Source organism: Penaeus monodon, chromosome 7 (genome assembly GCF_015228065.2).
Source record: "Penaeus monodon isolate SGIC_2016 chromosome 7, NSTDA_Pmon_1, whole genome shotgun sequence".
Taxonomy (NCBI): Eukaryota; Metazoa; Arthropoda; class Malacostraca; order Decapoda; family Penaeidae; genus Penaeus; species Penaeus monodon.
In genome coordinates this window covers 50,939,499-50,965,268 of record NC_051392.1, presented here as the reverse complement: position 1 = coordinate 50,965,268, position 25,770 = coordinate 50,939,499, and the positions used below count along the sequence as shown (strand labels likewise).

General features: G+C 43.2%; 2 protein-coding genes across 2 annotated transcripts in view; one reads left to right on the top strand and one right to left on the bottom strand.

Moving 5' to 3' along the window:
• The first annotated feature begins 1,985 nt into the window (after positions 1–1,985).
• On the top strand, positions 1,986–12,412 carry LOC119575437 (hemicentin-2-like). The gene is made up of 9 exons (XM_037923057.1): positions 1,986–2,188; positions 3,972–4,229; positions 5,850–6,046; positions 6,167–7,300; positions 7,424–8,281; positions 8,419–8,612; positions 8,731–8,893; positions 9,016–9,339; positions 9,455–12,412. The coding sequence occupies exons 1-9, from the start codon at positions 2,121–2,123 to the stop codon at positions 9,628–9,630; spliced, it is 3,372 nt and encodes a 1,123-aa protein (XP_037778985.1). The 5' UTR covers positions 1,986–2,120; the 3' UTR covers positions 9,631–12,412.
• A 2,652-nt stretch (positions 12,413–15,064) lies between these two features.
• The window catches only part of LOC119575436 (RNA cytidine acetyltransferase-like), a 16,052-nt gene continuing 5,346 nt past the window's right edge, over positions 15,065–25,770 (bottom strand). Inside the window, exons 3-19 of the mRNA XM_037923056.1 lie at positions 25,669–25,770; positions 25,195–25,379; positions 24,672–24,897; positions 23,465–23,669; positions 23,129–23,250; positions 22,343–22,479; positions 21,819–21,937; positions 21,534–21,699; positions 20,461–20,659; positions 20,025–20,198; positions 19,746–19,875; positions 19,112–19,256; positions 18,411–18,631; positions 18,080–18,252; positions 17,386–17,619; positions 15,791–15,942; positions 15,065–15,251 (exon numbers count right to left, since the gene is read on the bottom strand). The exon at positions 25,669–25,770 is cut by the window's right edge and continues 70 nt beyond it. Coding sequence (XP_037778984.1) covers positions 15,110–15,251; positions 15,791–15,942; positions 17,386–17,619; positions 18,080–18,252; positions 18,411–18,631; positions 19,112–19,256; positions 19,746–19,875; positions 20,025–20,198; positions 20,461–20,659; positions 21,534–21,699; positions 21,819–21,937; positions 22,343–22,479; positions 23,129–23,250; positions 23,465–23,669; positions 24,672–24,897; positions 25,195–25,379; positions 25,669–25,770 — 2,832 coding nt within the window. The 3' untranslated portion in view covers positions 15,065–15,109. The remainder of the gene's footprint in view (positions 15,252–15,790; positions 15,943–17,385; positions 17,620–18,079; positions 18,253–18,410; positions 18,632–19,111; positions 19,257–19,745; positions 19,876–20,024; positions 20,199–20,460; positions 20,660–21,533; positions 21,700–21,818; positions 21,938–22,342; positions 22,480–23,128; positions 23,251–23,464; positions 23,670–24,671; positions 24,898–25,194; positions 25,380–25,668) is intronic.

The window sequence follows — 25,770 nt, the reverse complement described above, 5'->3', positions numbered from 1 at the left end:
GGATCAGATGCAGGTCAATATGGCAGGCTATGGTTGGGGCGCTACCGGTGGACTTAAAGTGGAAGAGGGGGGAGGGGACGGCAAAAGAATAGGGGCAGGGGGGGGGGGAGCGTTAGGTAGAAAAGGGGGAAGGTGCAGGGGTAGGGGCGGGGGGGGGTGGAGGAGTTCGGTCACAATCTTAGCTTCTTGAGGAACCGGTCTCGGCTTGACCTCTTACTGTAGACGGCTGCGGTAGAGGGAGAGAGCGGGAGGGGTGAAGGAAGGGGGGAGGGGGGGTGCTTGACCCTCTACAAGACGCTGTATTTGGCAAGGGTGATTACATGCTGTACGGCAAGGCGGAAGATTTTCTTCTCTTTTTTTTCTCTCTTTTTTTCTTGTTTTCTTTTTCAGTCTGTCTTGTCATCGCTAGAAATGGACGGATGATTGTTAGCATTATCCGGTCGTTCCGTTGTCGGTTCGCTCGGGTGCGGACTCCGTAAAGAATCGAAAGAAAACGCGCGGCATTTCGTGGATTCTTTCCGTTTTCTTCGCGAATGTAGGGGAGGGAGGGAAGAGGGAAGGAGGGTGGGAGAGAGGGAGGGAGGGAAGGGGATGAAGGAGAAGCAGGGTGGGTTAGGGTGGGATTAGGGGGAGGGGGGGGGTTATGCAGAGGTGTGCATTGGGTTTTCCGTGGCGCCTTCCGCTCGCTGCCTTTCGGGGTGTCTCCCATGTTGCGGGGACGGGGCTGCGAAGCTGGGCAGATGGGGAAGGGAAATGGACTCATCTGAGGGAGGAAGGGGAGGGAAGGGAAATGAGGAAGGGAGTGTGAATGGGGTTGGAGGTTGAGCATGTGTTTGGAGGAGAGGAGGAGGAGCAGAGGAAGAGAGAAGAGAAGGGAGGGGGGGGGGGAGGAGTCTAGAATTGGTAAGGTACATCTTGCAGAGGGACAGGGCATGGATAGGGGGTGAGAGGGTGTGGAGGAAGAGGGGGGGGGGAAAGGGAAGGGAATCGGGGTTTCAGGCGATAGGAACCCCTTCGCGAGGGCAGCCTCCGGTTTCATACGCAGCCGGGCCGACAGCAACCCTCTGTCGACGCCCGCGATGCTCCTGTTCCGCCTGGGTTTCGTTGAGTCTCTGGCTGAGCTTTGCCTCGGAAGCCAAGGCGGAGTCGGCGCGTGGACGCCGTGATGCTGTGACTGATGGCGCTGTGGGCGGGTGCGGGCGGTGGGGTTATTTGATAGCGTCTTGTGGGCGGCGAAGCGTGGCCGGTTGCCATGTACACTACGGGTGGGCGCCGACTCCCGCGCGTCACCATTACGCCCACACGCCCGCCATCAACCGCTTCATTACCCTTCAGCCCGGCAGAGGGCGCGCGGACTCTAATGGCCTCGCACATCACGGCGGAAGGGCGGCGGAGGAGAGCGGCGCGCGCGGGAAGTGTAACGCGATCGCCCGCAAAGATAAAGCGACGAGATAACGCCGAGCGCGAGAGGGAGGGGGAGAAGAGGAGGGACGGGGCGAAGAAGAGGGATAGGGAGAGGGAGGGGGAGAAGAAGAGGGATAGGGAGAGGGAGGGGGAGAAGAAGAGGGAGGGAGAGGGAGGGGGAGAAGAAGAGGGATAGGGAGAGGGAGGGGGAGAAGAAGAGGGATAGGGAGAGGGAGGGGTTGGTTCGCTGAACGAGACGGGGCGCGAGGTGAGGGAGGCGGCGGCGGCGAGATATGGTGCAAGTGATGGTGCTCTGGACACATTAGCAGCCAGGTAATAGGCGCGGGTGTACGTGGAGGTTGCTAAATGGTCGAGGTGTGATGGGTATTAATGGGCGGGGCGATACACAGCACGCCCCCACCCATCGTCCGCACGGCCTGGCTCGGCTCCTCGAAGTCTTGTCGGCTTTCTTCCAGGTCGCTCCTTCCATCTTTCTTCCTTTTGGTACTAAATAGCAGATTTAGTACCGTCCATAGATAAGCTTGATGTGACACGCAAATTAATGTTTCTCTCTCCCTGTTGCAGGCGCGGTGGCGGCGGCGGCGGCGGGCAACCGGCGCGAGGAGGTGGCGGACGTGCGCGAGGGCCAGGACGTGACCCTCAAGTGCCGCATCAACAACCCGTCGTTAATCACCTCGGGAGGACAGATCTTCTGGATGAGGCAGAGGAATGGCGAGAAGGATAACGTCGCCATTCGGGACACGCCCTTCGACAGGAGCTACACGTAAGTGCTGAGCGAGAGGAACTGGTCCTTGGTTGGAGGAGTAGAAGGAGAAGGAGGAGGAGGAGAGGGAGGGGGGAGAAGTGAGGGTGAGGATGAGCGTGACTGAGAGTACAAGTTTGAATGTCCTTCGCCCACTCCTTTCCTCCTGCTGTAGAAGGTCTAGGAAAGGACGAGTGCGGAGGAGGCTTGGAGCAGCGGAATATAAGCGCGGTTGCGGCTGGCCGGACTCGGGTTCTCCCGAGCGCCGCGGGGGCTATAACTCGATGTGGCTTGGCGCGGTGCCCTCGCCCGCCGGGGACGCCTTTGAAATCCACACGCGGCACATTAGCACTCACACGCACGTACGCACACACGCACCCACCCACTAACGAACGGCTGTACCCTCCTTGCTCACATCTAATGATAATTATGAAAGTATGTAAATTAAATTATACTCGGGTTTGTCTTTTTTGACTTGATGCAAAATGCTTAATTAATAATGGTAATGAGGATAATTCCTTAGCAACTTGGTTCGTCTGGGGACTTGAGACATCGAGTACTTCTCGCCTCCAACTGCTCTCCGCATGTGTGTCCGTGTGCATGATACATGGTGTCAGTATCAAGACGGGAGGTGGCGGCCATGTGTGCCTCCCACGGCGCAGCAGATGTTTGCGGTGTCCCTGGCCCGATGCTCTCGCACCGCCGCCGATCCCGGGTTGCCCTCGGGGCCCGTAATGGCGTTACAATTCCTTCCCGGGAGCGGTGCCCATTAGAATCACACACAGGGCTTCTGCGGCAGGGCGCAAGGTGGCCGGGCGGGAGCAGGGGGGCAGCCACGCGTCCTGTGCGCGCTTGACCCCTGCTGCCGCAGGGACCTCCCCTCTCGCCGCCCCTTGTCCCTTGTCCGAGGATGTTGTAACCATGACTTTCTTGTCGAGTTGGAGTTCTCATGTGCTTGTGAGTGAACGCGAGACGGCCGAGGGCATTGTAAATACCAGTGAATAATTACAGCAGACGTAGAGAGGGTCATTAGGAAGTTTTCCAAGCGGCATTACTGCTGACGCAGGCCCCTCAGAGTCACGGCGCACCTGCTCGAGGCTGCCATTAGCCAGCCGACGTCTTCCGTAATCTGCTTCTCCGTCATCTCGCGAGTTGTTCAGGAGGGAACGCCTGCCACGACAGGCGGAACGGAGCACGGACGCGGTGCATGCTTCTCGACGCCGGCACAAACCCGGGCCGTCTCGAATCGCGGGCGAGAAGCTGACCCACTAAGAAACGTCCTCGCAAGCACGGTGACTCGCCGTCAGCTCTGCGAATCGCCGCTTGATGCACGTGGGAACGGCGCCGCTGGCGTCCTTCACGGGGCTTAAGCCAGGCAGCCGTTCACGGGATGCGCCTTCAAAAAGGGATATCGAATTCGGGGAACTGGGTGCGTGACGGCTAATGACAGAGCGAAAGGGAGGAGGAGAGAGACGAGTGAGAAGGGGAGAGGAGGCTATGCGTGAGCCGGGGATTTGGTGCGTCCGACTTCCGTTTTGTTGCGCTTTGTCCGTCCCGCTGACGCCGGGGGATTAGCGCCGAAATGGGCGTCGCGTGAGGAGCAGCTTGCGAGGCACGCGGATTTGGCCTTCGTGTCATCAATATTAATAGTTTTAAAATTTATGCTTGTGATAACTAGCCGCCATACGACAAATTATTTTCATATTTATGTTTCTGTAATTAGTGACATTTGTATCAACACATTTATTTTACCTTTTTTCCTTAAGAATGAGCACCGCCTAATGCCACTTTTCCTCCCCTGCAGCGTGGACCTGGACCTGGAGGAAGGCCGCTACGACCTGACCATCAGCCGCGCCACTTACGAGCGCGACAACGGCATGTTCGAGTGTCGCGTGAAGGAAGCCGGCACCGGGTCCGACCTGCACACCACCACCGTGAACCTGACCGTCCTCATCCCGCCCGGAAGCCCCAGGGTGAACCCCGAGGCGCCCACCGCCACCGAGGGACAGCAGATCGACCTCGTGTGCTCCTCCCAGGGTGGCTCGCCCGACCCGCAGATCATGTGAGTCTTTCTCTTGTCGCCTTGGGCTTGGGTTTTGAGCTGCTGCGTTTCAGGAGAGGATTTGACTCTGGGAGGATGAGGGAGAAGGGAGGGAAGGAGGGAGGGAGAGAAACAAACAAAGGAAGAAGGGAAGAAAGAGATAGGGAAGAGAAGGAAGGAGGGGAGGGAGGGGGGAGGGAAGTATTGGAAAGGGGGAGATAAGGAGGAGGAAAGCAAGAGGGGGAGGGATGGAGAGGGAAAGTAAAAAAGAGATAGGGAGAAAGAGAGGGATAAGGGAAGAAAGGAAAGGGAGATAGGAAGGGAGAATGGAGAAGCAGAAGAAAGAGATTGGCTCCTCCCGACGGAGAGCACCGGCTAGGCCCAGAACGGCGGGTCTGACGGCAGCATCCGGGAACTTTTATGTGCTGGCAGGCTCCGTCTGGCCCTCTCGGTGGCACTGGAGAAATATCTCTGTTCGTACGAGCCCTCCGGAATAATGGCTTGGTTGTCTCGGAGAGGTGATATCGTGAGAGGCAGTCGGTTTTTGTTTTTTGAAAAGGAGAAATAGATGTTAGTGTGAAGAGGGGGGGGGGATACACACACACACACACACACACACACACACACACACACACACACACACACACACACACACACACACACACACACACACACACACACACACACACACACACACACACACACACACACACACACACACAGAGCGCGTCGGGGAGTGGCACTCTCGAGGGTCGGGTCGCCAGGCAGGGGTGGGCTGAGAGGCCGCTTCACCCAGACGTCTGCTGTGTGTGCTTTTCAAGTGGGTGCGGGGTTGCAGGTGTAGCGCGTGTGTTTGTTTTTGTATTTCGCTCTCTTCGTCTTTCTTTTTGTTTCCTATCATCCTCTTTTTCCTGATTTCATTCGATTATCAATAACTCGCCTCCCCTCCCCACCTCCTTCCTTCTTTCCTCTTCTATTTTGTGCTTTCCTCCACTCTTCCAATCTTTCATCTTCTCTTCTCTTCTTTCCTCTACTCTTCCAATCTTTTCCTTCCCTCTCTCTTCACTCCCTTCCCTTCTCCCTCTCCCTCTCCATCCTCCCCTCTCTTGAGAGAGCGGGCGACGCAAGGCGAGTGGAGCAAGGCGTGGCATATGCAGGGCAGACGGGCGGGCGTGCGGGCGGGCGGGCGCGGGAGGCCAGTGCCCACATGCCCACCCGGACCAGCACTGTAAACAATGGCGCGTTGTGCGAACTGCCCGCCACTTCACGCTCCGGCCTGGTTGGGGAGGAGGGGGCTTCGCGAGGGTGAAAGGGTGCTTATTGAGCGGGATAAGAGTGTAGCTTGGCGATAGGGGTGATGAGTTAGCGGTTTACCAAGACGTCTTTTAAGATTCTGAAAGTTCGGTGAGGGAGTTGACAGGCTTATGTCGATGGTGACGGGTTTACGGGGCCTCGAGGGACGGGGAGGGTGGGAGGGAGGGAGGGTTGGAAGCAGTCACGTCCCGCACCACATGTGTGTCTCCCCCCTCCTGTCCACCCTACTTCCCCCTACGCCTACCCCACGCTGCCCCTAACTCAACACCCTTCCCTCACTATATTTCCCCCGTTCTTCTCGTGCTAAACCGCGTTGCTTGTTCGCAGCTGGTACCGCTCGGGCTCTGAGCAGAAGCTGTACAGCGTGCTGAAGCCGGGCGGCGGACGCGACTTCCCCACCACCTCCGTCCTAACCATCACCCCCGGCAAGGACGACGACGGCGCGCAGTACCGGTGCGTCGTGTGGAACAGGGCGCTCACCGACGACGAGAAGATGGAGTCCACCGTCACCCTCAGCGTGAACTGTGAGTATCTGCTGCGATTTACTTAGAGAGCCGGCATCTGATATATTTTGTGTGGCATTCAATGATGCTTGGAAGGTCTTCTGGGTCAGATAATTTATAATGACCGCCTTCTTCCCGCAGACTACCCGCGGATCACCATCGGGCCCGAGAACCCCCTGCGCGTAGAGCTGGAGCACTCGGCCACCCTGACGTGCACGGCCGACGCCAAGCCCGCCGTGAGTAACGTGCGCTGGACGCGCGCCGGACGCTTCATCGACACCCATAACACCCTCGTCAAAGAGCGCATATCGCTTGAGGACGCCGGCCGCTACGTGTGCCAGGCCGACAACGGGCTGGGGCGGCTGCGCGAGGCCGAGGTCACCCTGGACGTGCAGTACGGCCCTCGCGTGGCCGTCATGTCCAGCAAGGACGTGGACGAGTCCGAAGACATCATGATCACCTGCAATGTGACCGCGAACCCGGCGCCCGTGACCATCGAGTGGCTGAAGGAGGGCGACGACAGCTTCCGCCAGAATGGAGACATCCTGAGGCTGAGCCGCGTGTCGGCGCAGAACCAGGGCAACTACATCTGCCGCGCCGTCAACATCCTGAACCCGACGGGCGGCGAGCCGAGCGACCGCATCGGCAATGCCACCGTCGCTGTGCGAGTGCGCCACGCCCCCGGCAAGACCTTCATCACGCCCGCCGAGCCCATCGCCGTACAGGGGGAGCAGTCCACGCTGACCTGCGGCGCCGACCCCCCTGGCTGGCCCATGCCCACGTATCGCTGGTGGCGCCACGGCTCGGATACGCCGCTCACTCTGGGCGTGAACTACACCATCCCCCGCGCCTCGCTGTCCGAGGAAGGAACCTACTACTGCCAGCCCTCCAACCGCCTGGGCAAGGGCACCCCCGCCTCGGTCCACGTGCGCGTGTACCAGCCGCCGAGGATCCTGGAAAACCTCCCCGAGTCCGCCATCCACCGCATCAGCAAGACCGACCTGAGCCTGACCTGCCGCGCCCAAGGGAAGCCCCAGCCCTCCATCCGCTGGCTGAAGGACGGGGTCGAGCTCAATGCTTCCGACGGCCTCTACGAGATCTTGGTGGAGCAATCGCGCAACCAGAATGCCGCCTACACCGTTCAGTCGACGCTGCAGTTCCGTGGCCCTCGCCGCTACGACAACCAGTTGCTTCCCATTGACAGAGGAACCTACGAATGTGTCTTCAAGAACGATGTGCGAGAAGTCTCTAGCTCACAGCTGCTTAGGATCGAACGTAAGTAGTTATCTCTGCTCTTATTTTACGTTGGTTTTCCTGTATGTACTTTGGGAAACTCTGGTTTTACGTATATAGTACATGTACTTTGGCATACTCTAAGCCCATTTTTTATCTTGACAGATTCCCCAATAACCGTCCACAAGGCCAACAAAGTCGCTTACGATCTGGGCGAAGATGCGCGGGTCGAGTGCCGCATGCAGGCCTACCCTCAGCCCACATTCCAGTGGTCGCTCGGCGCCAACTTCATTGACGCAGATGGCACTCACTACACAACCAATGACACTGCCTTGGGAGACGACGTGTATGCGTCAGTCCTCACGGTGCTCGGCGTCACCAAGGCTGATTATGGCAGCTACACCTGCAAGGGCATGAACAACATGGGCGAACACAAGACCATAATCACCCTGCAAGAAAAGGGTCGCCCAGAACACCCCAAGAATCTCCGCGTTATCACACGTGGCACCGACTTCATCAACCTGGCCTGGGACGAGAGCTTCAACGGTGGTTTCCCGGACACTATCTTCCACGTGCGAGCTGAGGCTATGTCGGGGGAAGTCACGAGTCACGATTGCCAGACGCAGAACCCGTGCGTGATCCAGCCTCTCATGCAACAGACGAGATTCAAGTTGCAAGTCAAGGCCAGCAACATCAAGGGAGACAGCGACTTCTCGGACCCCCTGGAAGCCATGACCCTCGTCAACGCGGAGACCATCCCCGAACCCGAAGAGGTGTTCTTCGAGAGGATCAACAACATTCTCAGCTTCAAGGTGCTTCCCACTAACCTCATGTTGCAAGCACAGGTAGAAGTGCAGGATGTGGAAACGGAAGAATGGGTCCCCATGGAGGAACTGGTGCCTATTAACAGTGACAACCACGGCGAGGTGGCCCTGGGCGATGCTGCTCCCAACGAAGTGCGAATCAAGTTCTGTTCTGTCTTCATCGAGGACAGCTGTGGAAAATACCGAACTGCCACGAAAGGTAAAGCAGTAGTATTTGTATATTTCTTTGTATTGCCATATTCTATGCATTTGTTTATGAGATTCCAAGTATATAAGAACGTTTAAAAGGCTTGTGTATTTTGGCTTCTCTAAAAATATTTTTTCTCCTTTCTCCAGTTGACCACCTGCCACCCATACCGTCTCAGAGTATGTCAATGCAGTACATGGTTGCAATCATTATAGGCTGTGTAGTCTTTGTAGCCATTGTTGCACTTGTGTTCATCTGCTGCTGCTGCCGTAGAAGGAACAGCAAGCTCAAGAATAAGACCGCAGACATGGAAGTTTCTCACCGTGGTGTTGTAGCACAGCAGGTATAGCCCTCTGTCAAAAAAGTGATCCTTATCGGAAATCCAAGTTGTGATACTTTAAATTATAAACGACTAGTATGCATTTTTTCTCATGTAACTAATTTTCATTCATGTTTTTCAGGCTCCACCTCCCCCATACTACACTGTTGGTATGGATAACAAGGGTCTTGATGGATCCATGGACACTGGACTGGATGATCCTTCCAAAACGGGCATCTACAGTTCTCAGCAGTACCACAACTACAACCAGAATGGACATGTGAACAATGCTCACAATAACAATGGTAAAGCATTACAGACTGATTATTGTAATGGACATGAAAATAATAATGACTTAATTCTTGGGATTGTGATGGAAAATACAGTTCTATGAAGGATGCAAACTAAAACTTATTTTTTCTTACAGGAATGGGATTCATGGACAACAGCTACTCCAACTCCAACAATGGAGGTTCAGTCAACTCCCAGGACTCTTTGTGGCAGGTGAAGGGCCACGGCGACCCACAGATGGGCTCCCACATGGTGCAGGACCCACGAAGCTACCAGTACGACCCCATGATTCACGGAGGTTATGGCATTTCTGGCTACGACGACTACTCTCACTACCCTCCAGCTTCTCACCAAGGACAGGGAATGATGGAGGACTATCCGGGCTCTCGCGGGAACTACATGGCCAACGGGGATCCCTACGCTGCCGTACAGAAGCCGAGGAAGCGTGCAGATCATATGGGTACGTCACATGTTCTCTTACTTAGTTGCATGGGAGGATTCATACATGGCCTTGATGTAATTTCAGATGGTTTGCAGTGCTTGGTTTTTACTATTTTTTCTTTTTTGATTTACAGATGGAAGCTATGATGTGAGCGGCATGCCGGATCCCTACATGGAACAGCACGACCAGATGGGTGCAGAGATGAACCCCGACAACAAACCTCAAATCAGTTTTGACGAGTCTCTGGAATCTGGTTACTCTACCCCGAATTCCCGCAACCGGAGAATCATCAGGGAGATTATTGTGTGAGCAGCAGCACAAGGTCTTTTAAGAGATAACATGTTGTTGGGTAATAGGAGATGCGTGGATGTGGGGTTCAGTGGAAATGGATGTTTGGATGTGGATAATACTGGGCGATTTGAACGATGACAAATTTTGGATCACCAGTGGAGTCCATCCAATCTAGCCATCACATTGTTCGCTAGAATGGTGTCGACATGTGCCATGGATAATTGCAGCATTGATGCTAAGTCCTTTCCGAGATAATCCCCTCGATCCATGCTAAAATCTCCATTACCATCACCCTAAAGTAAAACAAAAACAAAAAATGCTGCACTACCATCATTCCCTAAGTCCAGTGCAATTCCAGTTAAAAGAAATTCTTGGAATGACTGAGTTCATAAATTATTACCTGCTTGCCTGCTTACACTACAAATGCCCTAGACTTGACTGAGGGACGTGGCTGGCAACGGGAGAACAGGGTGAGGACGCCGCTCACTCCTCCGGCCGGGGCGGTGGTACTCTTCCCTTTAATTCTCTCCCCACAGCCATAAGCCAGTGATGAATGGCTATAAAAGACAAGAAGCTTACGCCGCCCCCTGCTCACGTCTAGTCTGAGTTGCTGAGGAGAAAGAGGACAAGATTGATGCATGTGTGTGATGTGTATGTGAGAAACTGAAGCCATATATTTGCTGTTAAAATGTATAAGTAATTGGTCAGCTTTGTGCTATGACTGGGTACCGTTGAAGAAGCCAATCCCCTGCCAGCTCACACAAACTCATCTGTGCAAAGTGGAGGGTTACTGTGATGGAATCTTAAGAAAAAAAAGCCCCCGTTCGTACAGGTACAAAGCACAAAGTGAGCACAGAATGTAAAGCTCAAGCCTGGTCACAATGTGGTGCGCACTGGTAAAATATAGCCCGCAAAAGCAACTCTTGGAAAGGGTTGGATACTCGTGAGCCTATGTGGTTACTGTGATACTGGCCACCCAACTGCATAAATGGAGGGCGCTTAACGGAGGATGGGATGGTTATACTCGAACTATAAATTATGTGAAATAGTTTATCCTTTTTTATATTCTTATCACTTTCAATTTAGTTGGAGTCTAACCACATCATCTGTCTTGAGAGTGACCTGGGTGTTAGAATAGCAGCTTGCTGTCGTAACAGGCTATATGTATTGTGATCTCAAGTACATATGAGGAAGCTCATATTGTACTTTATATATATTTATGTCCTGTAACATTTTTTTTGTAATTTACTCGTTTGTAAAGTTGTATGTTTGGACGATAGAGGTAAGAGTTTAATTATTCTTAAAATAATGAGCTCTTGCCTCTTATGTTTGTTAACTCATTTCATAAGTTTTACTCTACACTTTCTTAATTCCTCCATTATTCCTTAAGAAAATAATTGGAATAAGTGTCTTCCTATAATTTAGGTGTTTAACATGTAAACGAAAGTTAATAATTTTGAAATTTATTAGAGTACTTCACCAAAATTTATTTTCCCAAAATCTGAAATTGAGTCCAATATCACCAAGTAATATAAATGCTTTTTATAAGGATCTGAAATTAAATTAAACTTAGTGTAACTTAGCAGTACCTCCCATCTGTTCAGGCTTGAATGTGACTTAAGTCTTCAATAATTCCACATCTTACGGAGGCTCATATTATGGTACTTATTTTGAATTTTATGTTAAGTATTTTATCTCACTTTGTGTAAATATTTTTCCTTTTAATACCCAGTTTTCTTGGGAATTCATTGGATGCAAAGCACTCCCATTGAGCTGCCAATACTAACTTCTCATTCTGTCGCTCATCTGTGAATAACTTTCAATTAAGGCATGTTCATAGCCAAAACTTGAATATTAATACAGAAAGACACATCCACTTTCATTCACTCACATACACACTGAAACACACATGAAACTCGTTCACACTTGTATACATACACATACACTGCACATGTTTTGGTTAATGATGGCTCATCTAATTTCATGCTTTGTTACAATTGATATATTTAGTGATGGATTTTAACCTATTTTTAAGCATCTGTGGTTCTTAATTTTAAGAATCTACACAAAGAAATCCATCAAGAATGATAAGACATGTGAATTTGATTTTTCCTACATTCCAAAATTCCCTGTGCAATAACCTTTTCTCTGGGAGAAATAAAGTTGTTTCTGAAATTGTTGTTGTGTACAAAATTCTGTTCTGCAACTTTATCTGTGCATTAATTACTGGAGATCTTGTACCTGTAGACCCAGTACTTAAATTTGATTGACAAGCACATTGCATGCAACTGTCTAACACTTGTGAAATAACATATTAGATGCTCAGTTATTTAGCACAATTCTTTACAACTCCTTAAGTGTTGTACTGGTACTGGATGAAATATTAATGTGTTCATCAGTTTTCCTTGTGCATAACAACCCTTGCCCAATGTGTGTAATATTTAGGAGGCAGTTTGCAAGAACTTTGATGCATTCTTTTTAACATATGGTTTCCAATGAAAAATTTAAGTTATACAATTTGTTAGATCTTCATAATTTCCCAACTGATTTTTTTCTTTTTCTCATCAGTGAAATAATCTTAGCAATTTCTGCTCAGAGAACTGATATGTTTTATTATCATAGAAATTTTATCTTATATCTGATGCTCATTGATGTTTAATATATATTTTTGTAAATATTGTAAATGTACCTGTACATCGTAGATCATATATGGTCTATTGACAGAAAGTTTTTGTAAGGTTATTATGTAGCAAAGTGATTTTGTATTCTCAATTTAAAGCTAATAAAAACATCAGTGAATCTTTGATATTTCATTAACTTGAAAAGAAATTTATGATACAATATATATATGTATATATACGTACATATGTGTGTATATATATGTATATATATGTACTTTTGTGTATATATATATATATGTATATATACATGTATAAATATGTATATGTACCTGTGTATATATATATGTATATATATATATATATATATATATATATATAATAAATAAATATACACACATGTGCATGTGTGTATATATATGTGTATATATACATGTACATGTGTATAAATATATATACATATACATGTGTGTGTGTGTGTGTGTGTGTATATGTGTATATATGTAAATATGCATATATATACATAATGTATACATAATGTATATATGCATATATACATATGTATATGTATATATGCATATATACATATATGTCAGAGAGAGAGAGAGAGAGAGAGAGAGAGAGAGAGAGAGAGAGAGAGAGAGAGAGAGAGAGAGAGAGAGAGAGAGAGAGAGAGAGAGAGAGAGAGAGAGAGAGAGAGAGAGAGAATGTACAGACAAGTTTACCTCAGCTCCCTACCATCAGATAATTACAATGTATATCCAAAATATAATTCTCTTTCACAATAATTAAACCAAACACTGATATACTGTAATTACAATACAGTGTGTGCTAGAGTGAATTCAATTCCATATCAAAATTCACACTGTATTTCTTAAAGAATATTTTCTAGGACTTTCTCAACATTTATTGCATGCCATGAGGGCAGTTCTCAGGCTAATTTCTGGAAAAATCATGTGACAAAATGGTTTCTTATAGGAAACCTGAACAACTTTAAAATATTTTACATAATTTTTAAAGGGATGAACAATTCTCTTCTATCCTTGTTTAACATAACTAAAGCAGTATCCAGAACACAATTTACCTGCACTACATTAACAGCAAAGCTAATGCAGATACCATATCAGGGGGAGAAACATGTCTGACACCCAAACAACAACTTAACAAGGAATCTCCTCCCTCTCCCTCCGTGTACCCTGCATACAAAGATCATTTACATGATGCAGACTAAGTTTCTTTATAAAATTCAACATGGACCTTGACACAGCCTTGACCCATTGCCATCGGGCACACCCAATGTTCACTGTGAACTGAGTTTACACATAAAGGTGCTCAGCCAGAGTAAATTATTATGCCTTCATGACCTTCACCTGATTTTCCCTTTCCTTGAGTTTAGGGATTTTTTCGTCCCTAATGTTATTCATATTAGTATTGTTATTATCATTATTGACATAATTATAATGTTATTAATACTACTAGCAATAAAAAAAATAAAAATATTTCTGAAAATCAAGGAAAAAGATAAACAGGTGAGACAGCTACCACAAGTAATTGACTCCTTGATGAGTAAACATTTGTAAATCTATCTTTGTGCAAACAACCCAAAGCGGACAGGCATGGCATGTATGTACATACCATGCCCACTGTGAGTTAACTATATTGATTTTACACACCATTTTCAAAAAATCTTTTATGATTCTTATAATGTCAATATCAGAGTAATTATAATCTTTATAATAAAAATAATGCCATTAAACTTAAAATTACTTAAAAAATAATAATTAAAAATAAATAAATAACAACAACAACAATAAATAATCAAATAAAATAAAAATCCCACAAATTAAAGGAAAAGTTAAATCAGCTAAGATTACAAGGTCTACAGACTCCTTTGTGGCTAAGCACATGCAGAGCCATTTATGTGCTGAGACATTTCACAAAGAATTCCAAAATGAGCACAGCTTTTTTCCCAGCGCCATGGGTTAATATACCAATGTCACAGAGGGCATGGCACGTCTGTACATGCTGTTCCCAGCAGCAATGGGTTAATACTGCTTGAATCTCTTCATAGTTTTGGGAGTGTTTTCAAGGAAATTATTAGTGTTACAGAATGTTACACTTGAAACCTAATACAACTTAAACACTTCCATTAGCAGGGACACACATAAACGAAACTACTTGCCAATCCAAACCAGCAAAGATTCTTTTAAACCATTTTTCCGAGACCATGGAATAGGCTGCAATACAATGAATGTAATCAAAAACAGAACATACTATAGCTAACCAGCTAAGTCTTTAACCATCCTAATCCATCCATTCCTACCAACAACTGCATTTAGGCATGTCCAGACATGGAGGCCTGATAGGTGGGTGGGTGGACCTGAGAATGAAGTCAAGAGATAGGCAAACCTGCCAATCTCACCCCCTTATCCGGACATACCTTTATACAAATATCCTGAGCTGAAATCGAGATGAAATGAGACCAGCTTTATTTGATGTGAATATATCACATAGAACTACTGCCATGGGTGTATACTAGCATCTCCAGAGAAGAAACTGTTTACTCATTCTGATATTTATTTCAGTTGTTTCAGTTCTCTCACTCCAATTTTCTTTCTGCCATGAACAAGTATCATTTATCTTTTTTTTTTTAAGATTCTCAAGTGATTACATATGAATCAACTGAATATATATATATATATATATATATATATATATATATATATATATATATATATATATATATATATATATATATATATATATATATATATATATATATTTATTTATTTATTTACTGAAATATTTCAAACAGGTTTAAACAAAGCAGGTCATAAATATTTGATATTTTGTAAAAGAAAGTTTTATTTTACAATCTACTATCTCTTCTTTCCAAATTTCTTGTTTTTCTTGTCTTTTACCTGTTTACCCCCTTGCCCATCTTTGGTCTTCTTCTTCTTGGTGGGAGCTTCCAACATATTCTCCAACTCTTTTTCTGTCATCTTTGATGTTCTTTTGGTGCTGCAAAACACAAAAGAAATTTAAATATCTCTAACTAAAAACTAAATACATGAATATCACTCTAATCTAACAAATATGGTATACCTGACAATATGAAGCTATTTTTTCTTAATACTAATACAACAAAAAAGGTTTTTATATCTGATTAACTTGGAAAAGATGGAACAAAAGTGATTCATATATATATATGTATAGCTACATATGTAGCTATACATAAAAAAATAACACATCTACCCAGAATTGTGAGGCTAACAAATATAAAAGAGAAAGAGAACTTCTGAGGTGAACCCAAAGACTTGAAATGACATGAGAACCATGCAATTAAGAATTCCGTCCATCCTCATGCTGCACAATAGAAATGATGAGGTGAAAGTCTCAGAAAACAGAAATCGTGTATATGGATAAATGGCATTGAACTCCAACACCAAATGTATGTTTTAGTTAGCAGGTTAAAGGCATAAAGCAGTGAAAAACAAGCATTAAAAAGGCATAGACATCAAGATATACGCATACAACATACAACAAAAACTCCGACAAACCTCTTGATAGTGACAGAGGCACCAGCACCACCCTCCAGAACAGACTCCCAGGCCTTGTCGTCGCCTTGGATCTTATACTTCCTCACGTCACCCATGATGAGGCTGTTGATCTCCTGAAGCTTCTCCTTCTTCTTTTGGTCTCGTTCAAAGTCCTGTGGAGAGAATTAATGGAGGGATTGATAAAGTGAGAATATATAGGAAGAGAAAGAATGAAAAACACAAACTCAGAATGGAGAAATTTTCAAAAATTAGTCCTGATTCTCTTGTTTTTCTATTGGCTTTTCATATTTCTCATTTGTCTCATATTTTTCAAGTCAAGTGTATACGACACCTTAAAAAATACAATATTTTTTGCTTCCCCCCCCCCCCCCCCTAGAGATAAGAGATATAAAAGCCATTGCTTCCTATACATTATACTTCTAAATAAGTATATCATCACAGAATGTATTTTTCAGAAAACACCTGATGTCTCTACAAGGGCTCAATCACCTGACTCTACACATTTGATCTGTTCCTTTTAGGATCTTCTCTCTCTATTACTATTATCATTATTTAATTTGCTATTCTTCTTCTCATTATTATTTTTATTGTAACTATATTAATTACAATAATAATAACAGATTTAGGCACTCCTTGTTCTAAAACATTTTCCAAAAACAAATATAACAAATTCCTAAATCTGCATCTACAGCTAAAGAAGAAAAAGAAGAAGAAGAAGAAGAAGAAGAAGAGAGAAGGAATGACTGGAAAAGAAAACAAGAGAGAGGATGAGAGAATAAATTAAAGAAAAATAAAATAAAATAAAATAAAATAAAATAAAATAAACAAAAAAAAAAGAGGAGGAGCATCTGGGGCAGTATTCGCAAAAGGTCTTTGACAAATTTAAGGACTGTCTCAGAAACCATCCTTGACTCAAAATTGTCAGAATTTATCTATGACTTATTTTAAAGACTGTTCTTAGCAACTGCATCTCTGACTCCCCCTGTTGCCACATTTCAAAGTTAAAACTTAAATAGTACAAATGTTTACATCTTAAAAGACCTTACGACAACAATTTAATGTAGTAATAATACTAAATTACTACTGCAGTGAATCTTAAATATATAAAGACAAAAATCTTACCTATTTAATTTTTTTTTTCTTTGGCACTATCTACATTTGTTGTCATTGCATCAGCTGAGAAGGCATGCAGTGCCATTTGTATTAATCTATGAGAAAACTGCAGCCATCACAGAGGAAACAGGTCAACTAACATTTCACAATAGGTAAAAAAGTGGCATGAAGGATTTCCATATCATTCCTGACATGGAATTGTCTTCAACGACTGTAAAATCACATTATTGTTGTCGGCATCTCACAAGGACAATTTAAAGACAGTCCTTCTGCATGTGGGACACCTTCAGACCTGTCTTTAATATCAGCTGAATCATACACAAAAATCGGGTGCCAAGGACATTTTTGCAAGGAGTCAGAGGCATTTACTTTGACCATAGAAAAAATTCCTCCTAACCTCTGAGAAATTTTAGACTTTACATCATATCAAAAAAGAAAACAACAACAATAACAACAAAAACATACTACAACCATGGCCTTACCTCGGCAGCCTGATTCAAGTCCTGGTCAAGAGTTATGTCGACCGGCACAAACTCAGGCAAAACAGGAGCAGGGAGATGCTGAGCCAGGGACGACTCCTGTATATTGGTCATTGTTTTTAGAAGACGGCGTATTGCACGGTTGAACTGGCCAAGTGCTGATTCGAGAGTAATGTCCAGCATGGATACCACGTGATCCATGGTCTTCGTCTGCAGGCCCAGTCCCACTAAAAGGCCCTGTTAAAATTTAATCATTTAGATTTTTTACTGTTTGATTTTATGTACCCATAATGATAAATATAAATATATATAAATATATATATATATATATATATATATATATATATATATATATATATATATATATATATATATATATATATATATACATACATATATATATATATATATATATACATTATATATATATATATATATATATATATATATATATATATATATATATATATATATATATATATATATATATATATATATATATATATATATATATATATATAAGTGAAAGGTACTGTCTGTATGTATCTACTGAAATTCTAATATTAACAGTATGCTAACATTTATCTTTTCTGATCTACAAAAATGCTCTACTATCACTCTTTGCTACACAACAGTTTGTGACAACACATAATGTAATATAATCTTCAATCAATCTATAAATGGTAAAGACACTTACTGACTGTACTGGTGACAGATGTACCGATGGGAATTTATTCAAGAAGAAAAGTGTAGCAATGTTAGGCAAGAGGTCAGTTACAAGGTATCTATCTGCCAAGTTGTTTGAATATTTTTCTAGTCGCTGGAGATCGTGACCTGACACCATACTCTTCAGTTCTTTCCATCTAATCTCTGTCAATCAAATAAATAGTCTTAATACCACTTCTCTTATAAATATGGGCTAAAAACAATGTCTAATACAATTTCAGTTGAAATTCCTGGTGTACTTTCCCCTAGTGTTAATAATCCATCTGAGAAACCAGTAAACCTCCTATCCCTTCTTATCATACCTTTCTCCTCCATGGCTGAGTGAGACTGGATAACCTTCAGTGCCAACAAGGACGGCAGATTGGAGAAAGGACCTCCAAGTAGGGAGATGAACCTTCTTATGAACTCCTGAGATGCATTTTTTACCCATTCGTTCTTGGCTAACGGAGATTCTCCATCACTGCTGTCCATCAGCTTCACCATCATGCAACTGTGCTCGCCGGTTACTTTGTTCGCAACCTGGCTGTTGGTGAGGAGGAAAGAGCAAGGAATCTTCAAATAATAGCAAAAATGATTTAAACCCTGTGACCTAAAGTATATTATTACCTAACACGTTTGCACATATTCTAAGACAACAACAACAAACAAACACATTAATATGGTAACCCACAGAAAACAGACAGACAATGAGAGGCTAAATAATAAATGAGTGATGCTCCCTGACAAAATAAACAACCCAGACAACAATATCAAATCAGATGAGTGGCAAAGCATTCTGGTGCTATGGTCCATAATAATAAAAATCTTTAATAATTTAGTTTGATTCCATTTGGATATTCTTGGTGTGACATATTGTCTGTTTCATTTTGCTTCTAAATTATCCTCTGTGTGCAAGGAATGGCCGGGGTTGCCATCCACTGGGATTTAATTTTGACTTAAAATGTCACTAGCAGATTATTTCTCATCATACTTCAGCTTGGTTTAGTTCCACTGTGTACCTTACCTGATGTACAGAGGAATATAGCCTGCCCTGCACCAGAACTTCAGCAGGGGCAATGTTAACCCATATGACACACTCAGGTAGTCGATGGACTCTGGCACTCGTTCGCTCAGTTTGGAGAGAAGGGGTTTGCCACTCTTGTGGGGTACTGAAATCAGAGCATAAAGAATAAATATGAAACTGGTAGAATATACATAATAGGAACAGATAGCAAATAAATAATAAACATATGATATATAACAAAATAAACAAAATGGATAAAATAGTGCAAAATAAACACATCTGTCAGGCAGATTCATATGGCTTTATTCATTATCACAAAGCTAAATGCAAACACAAACAAATTAGGCTGGTAAAACAAATTAGGTTGGTAAAAGAAAACAGAAAAAACAACAACAACAAAAGAGAGGGGGGAATCATACTACATAAAACATTGCATTCATATTCTTGTAATGATATCATGAATTAGATAATCTATTTTCCCTCCCCTCTAAACCTTATGCCACATACAAGAACTTTTGCATTACATATTAATAAAACATATTCCACAGATGAAAAAGCAAAAATAAAGAAGAAACTTATTACTTAATCAAATCAATTAGACGATATCAACAAAGTTAATAAATAAACAACCCACCAATGGTGTCACTATCCTTGTCCTCCTCATCAGTGCCAACACCTGTGTCCTGCTTGTCCTCCAGAGAGATGTGCTTTCCGCTGTAATAATCACTCAACAGGTTGATGGCGCATGATCCATAACCCATACCCTGCAATATTCCCATTCATTTGAGCATTTATGACATTTATAAAAGCTTCTACAGAAAGGGGGGGAAACTGGAAAAAAATAATCATAACAATAAAAATACACACACACAAAAAAAATAAAAGGGGACAGATAAATAATGTGGAATCTCACCTGGTAATCTGGATGAGCAGCCACTCTGACAACTCTTGCACTAACTTGCTCTGTCAGGCTGGTGTCAAGGTACTGCAGTGCCAGGGCCCAGGGAACCAGATCACCTGAGGGCCGCTCGCCTCGGCTTTTGTTGCCGTCAGACACAGATTTGGGTATCCCTCCTTCCAGGCATACCTTTATGTCCAAATAAAGAAAGATAAGAAAATTACTTATCAACTTCTCTGAAAGATGTTTAGCATGAACTTAAAGGCAGATATGTTTGAAAAGACTTGTAGCAATAATGCCTTGACAAAATAAAAACATAATCTTTCAATAAGAGGGTAGTTTTGAAACTGTATCTCAATTCTTTCCAGTACATAAAGGAAGTTATTAGGAAAAAATAAAAGCAAACTTGAATAATATTCTAAAAATGGGTAAATAAAACAATAAAACTGACCTGCACCACAGCAAGGACTGGCGGCAAGGAAGTCATGCCAGATACAACAGGAGGAAGAAGCACGAAGAGATGGTGGGCTGGAGCATCGCACAGCACCTGCAGGTCATCAGGAGAGTTGCGGTAATGGGAGGACACAAGAAGGGACATCATCTGGTGAAGGAAGTCTTCACTTTCTTTATGGCCACTAAACAAGACATCTCTGGAAATTAAGTAAAGAGAAAGTTAACATTTCTATCAAATATTTCTTCAAAAATTAAAGATCACTTATAATAAATCAAAAGTCATAAAATGAACAAGCTGTTATGGCAAAGCTGACATTTCAAAACTGTGAACCAGTGAATTTATTGAGAATGAAAGAAAAAACAGTTTTTGAAAACTTCAAAAAAAATTCACAGTTACTTTTTAGATTAATCAAGAGCATAAGTGGATTGACAAATTGACCAATGCATCTCATTAATCATAACTCCCACTGTCTGCCGGTCAGGATTATCCAAGAGAGCACTGTAATCAAATTTGGTAAGATGTAAATATTTCTGGCTGTGTCATAGTTTGTACTGAAGGACCAGACTCAGACTATGTTGGGGCTTTCTCTGACTATCAGGACATTGTTTCCACTCACAAAAAGTAATCCGTCACAGATAACACTGGCTAACATGCACATGACGAACCTGTACTATCCATTCTGTGTTAAGAGTAGGAATATTGACCAATCACTGCCTAGCAACACCAAATTTAATGCTCAATAGCAAACTTTGGTGTGTATTAGCAGAAAGGTGTTAACTTTTGACATGTACCTGATAGCAGTAATTAATATATATATATTAAATCAACAGTTAAACAGTTAAAGATGCTGTGAAACTGCTATAGCTGGCCATGGAGCATTGTAAAGGACACTTCTCTACTCCATAGTAATCAGAATCATAAAGTGGAATTTTCAATGTACTGAAATGTTGTCTTTCTAGTAACCCAGTCTCATTTTGCATATGTAACCTAAGAGTTGCAGATACATTAATTTCTTGTGATCCAAAGTCCCACTGATGAAACACTCTGATTTAAATAGTGGCAGGACTCACCTATTAACATAATACAACTGACAAGTTTGTGGTGGGGGACAAGTAGAAGTCTGGAACACTTCTGATGTGGCATCAAGGCACAACAGCTGATGCATCCACCTCTCTACAGAATCCCCACTTCCATAGCGAATGCTCTCCTCTAGTGTTACCTCATACAAGGTGCGGCCTGAAGTAAGTCAAGATACATTCAAGTTTACAAACGTAATAGTTTTAGTATATGTACTATAAAATTATAAGGTACTGTATATCTTAGTAACAGTCATATACCCTATAAAACCCACTTACTTGAGGTCATTTCTGATGATATATCAACTGACTTGACTACTGTGGCTCCTGCTGAGCTAGATTGTTGTCTCAGCTGTTGAAGAAGCTTTAGGGACAAAGATCTTCCAGTCCCCTCGTACCTATATCAAACCAATAGAAAATAAACCATCATAAATTAGGACCTTGTTCCTGTGTCTTTGTCCTCTGAGCACAAGTTGTGAAAGTCACAGTAATTGAGGCCTTTGGCTTTATATTACTTTAGGTATTACAGTATTCTATAGAATGAACCAGAAAATTTAAGCCTTTTTTTTAGGCTAATATTAATTTCTTTGTCAACAGTGTGCACAAAAAGGGGATCTTAATAAAGAGAGTGGATGAGTTAAAACAATACTTTACATACCATTACATAGTCAGTTTCAGGTACAAAATTTGTCTCAGGCAAGACTTGATTTTTTTTTATCAATCTATTCATTCATATTAGCTAATACACAAAACTGGTCATAGCAAACCCAAATCCTTTCACAGACAAATATTGAGCTACAAACCCATTGATAGTTGATGCCATGAAGACACTGTAGTTTCCAATAAGTGCCTTGACCTGGGGTAGGGGAATGGCAGCAGCTTCATCTATCACCAGTAACTCACACTGTCCCAGCTTATTGGCATCTACTGGATCAACATACTGGAAAATATATTAAAAGGGCAATCAAAATCAAGAGAGAGAGAGAGAGAGAGAGAGAGAGAGAGAGAGAGAGAGAGAGAGAGAGAGAGAGAGAGAGAGAGAGAGAGAGAGAGAGAGAGACAGAGAGACAGACAGACAGAGACAGACAGACAGACAGAGAGAGAGACAGACAGACAACAGAGAGAGAGACAGACAGACAGACAGAGAGAGAGACAGACAGACAGACAGAGAGAGAGACAGACAGACAGACAGAGAGAGAGACAGACAGACAGAGAGAGAGACAGACAGACAGACAGAGAGACAGACAGACAGACAGACAGAGAGAGAGAGAGAGAGAGAGAGAGAGAGAGAGAGAGAGAACAGAACACTAAGATACAAAAATACAGGAATAATACTAATCTTAACTCCATCTGCTAATGACATGTCAATTAAGTATGGTAACATTTTCACTGATTTCAAAAGCTATAGTTTCATTTCATCAGTGATATGAACTGCAATATTAAAAGGTGCAACAGTTAGTACTGAACTTAAAGTCTAATTCTCAAAATAAAAAACTGCATAATTGAACCAATATATTTAGGAGAAAAATTATGATATCACATATACTTATATCTACCCTCACATAGTCAAAATACTGCTAAAACCATACCTGTATAGTTTGGCGAAATTCCCTAAATATATTTACACGCACTACTGCCTCATTAAACTCTTCATTTGTGGACTGGATGATCTCATAGTCATTTTGTTCCTCATATCCTAGTGCGTCAAAGCCTGAAATAATTAGTAAATAAACAAAAACAATTTTTTTTTTACATCAACAAACATCTTGTGCTTATCTGAGCATATAAAATCAATAATAACAAAAGTCAACCTTAATAAAACAAAATAACAACATATTTTACAATACTGATAAAAGCAACAAAAGCCATGACAAAAAGTAGAGCAGAGCAGAGCAGAGATACAAAACAAAAACATACAAACACACCTTTAAAGATGAACTCAAAGAAGGTGTTCAAGTTCTCTGGGGAGGGGCTCGTCACAAAGATGTTGTTGAGGCCAAAGTGCACTGCTGCTGCAACCGACAACCCCAGAGCAGCTGACTTCCCCCGACCACGTCCGGCTGTGACTGAGAGTAGCCCTCTTCCACCCTTTTCAGTGATCACGTCTATCATTTTTAGGAGGGCTCTAGCCTGTGTTGTTGGTTGTTATTTATTAAAAGACATACACATAAATGTAGGAGGAGTTTGTGTTATGAACAATACCCAAATTAATATTTGGTATATCAAGCCTCAAGAAAAGGACAAACTTGAATACAAAAATACAGCTTATTTAACTTAACATTGATCCCTAAATTCTGAGTCATTCTGATTAAGCATACAAGTACATTTCACCTCCAAGCCTAGTTGCCTCCATTAAACATCAACTTTTAAAACCTAGCAGGCTATTTTGGCATGAATGGAAAGCAGTGTTGGTCCCATATTCAAGTGAAAATTGGGGATAGGGAAGCTAGTATATTTGGTACTGTTAAGTATCTTTCTTCCAACCTCAAGGCTACAGAGTGCTATTTCCTCTTCCCTATCCCATTAGGCCTTCTTTTTGTCTGTGACATCTCCCACCCAATCCTATCACTATATTGTAGATACTTTAAACTGCTTTTTTTTTCTTTATCATCTCAAATAAGGTTACAGATGATTTAAGAGAGATTCCCCTTTGCTAGACAAATGTTGCAGGGGATGTGTGTTATCTACCAGTCAGGACTTGGCAGTTAGTAGCAAGATCTTCCTGTTGAAGACCAATCAAGACCAGGACTGCCACAATACTGTTCAGTGTACCTACCAACCCATCCCCTGCCCCCTTCACCTAGGTCCCCTCCTCTTTATCCAGTTGCCTTCATTCATGGCCAAAATTCTTGCAACATTATTATTTTTTTTTTTTGTAATTTACACATGCAGAAATATATGAAAAATATATGATATATCAAATCATAGAGAAAATCCAGTTTTTTTATTGTGTGTGTTTTATGTACACATTTTATAAGTTTTTCCCATTTCATTTTACATGTATAGGGTAATTTTTTCTAAACTTTGATGCTCCATTATTTAGTAGATATTTAACATACCAATACCACCCACCCACCCACACCCACACATCTACAAACACAAAATAACAGACCCAATTTTAAAAAGCCTCACTTGGTCAAGGGTCTTGCAACATCCCACCAACTGCGGAAGTGGTTTGTCTGCATCCTCAAGGCTCTTCTGTAAGTCCTGCAGTTGTTCTTGCAAAGACTCCATCTCTTGTAGCTTGGACTTTGCCAAAGATTTCACAGGACCCACTAAGGATGGGAGTTCTGACATCAGCTGAAGCTTGTCGTCCAAAATAAGGCATGACCTGCACCAGCCCAAGGATAATACAAATCTGAAAAGACATTCAAATGGTAAATACAATCTGTTATTGAGTGCCTTTCCTTTATATCTGCTTTTCAACTATATATATTGTATATATAAGGAACATGTGGACACCAGCATGCATATACATTAACTCCATTAACTTGTTGCACCAGGGTATCAACACATAATTCATAGCCAAGTTACTGGCTCAAGCCTGGACATTAAGATTGTATATATCTGACAAGTAGCCCTCCATTTTGTTATTCTGAAACCTTTTTCATATTGCCCAAAATATTTCAAAACAAGATTTACCACATATTCTCACCGTTCATTAAACAACGGAGTGACTTTTGGATGAGAGTAAGTCTTCAGTCTACTATGCGAGTCCATGGTGAGGGAAAAGAGTTGACGCAAAGACTGCATTCCTGGCAGCAAGAAGATGACAACGCCTCCCCCTGATACTGTCTCCACAACACGACATAATGTGTTGGGGGTTAAACCTTCAATATCCTGAGATGAAAAAGTTTGTTTGTATATGTAAGCAATGAATGAATATATGTATGTGAAATAACATACACACACACACACACACACACACAACACACACACACACACACACACACACACACACACACACACACACACACACACACACACACACACACACACACACACACACACACACACACATACACACACACACACACACAACACACACACACACACACACACACACACACACACACACACACACACACACACACACACAAATATGATCAAAAACACCAAGTACACTAACCTGTATAACACACATTCCATATGTGTTACCCAGGACTCGCTGGGTATCAGAAAGGGAGCAGTATCTCACAGAGGTCGACAGCAGGAATATGTGGAAGGCATT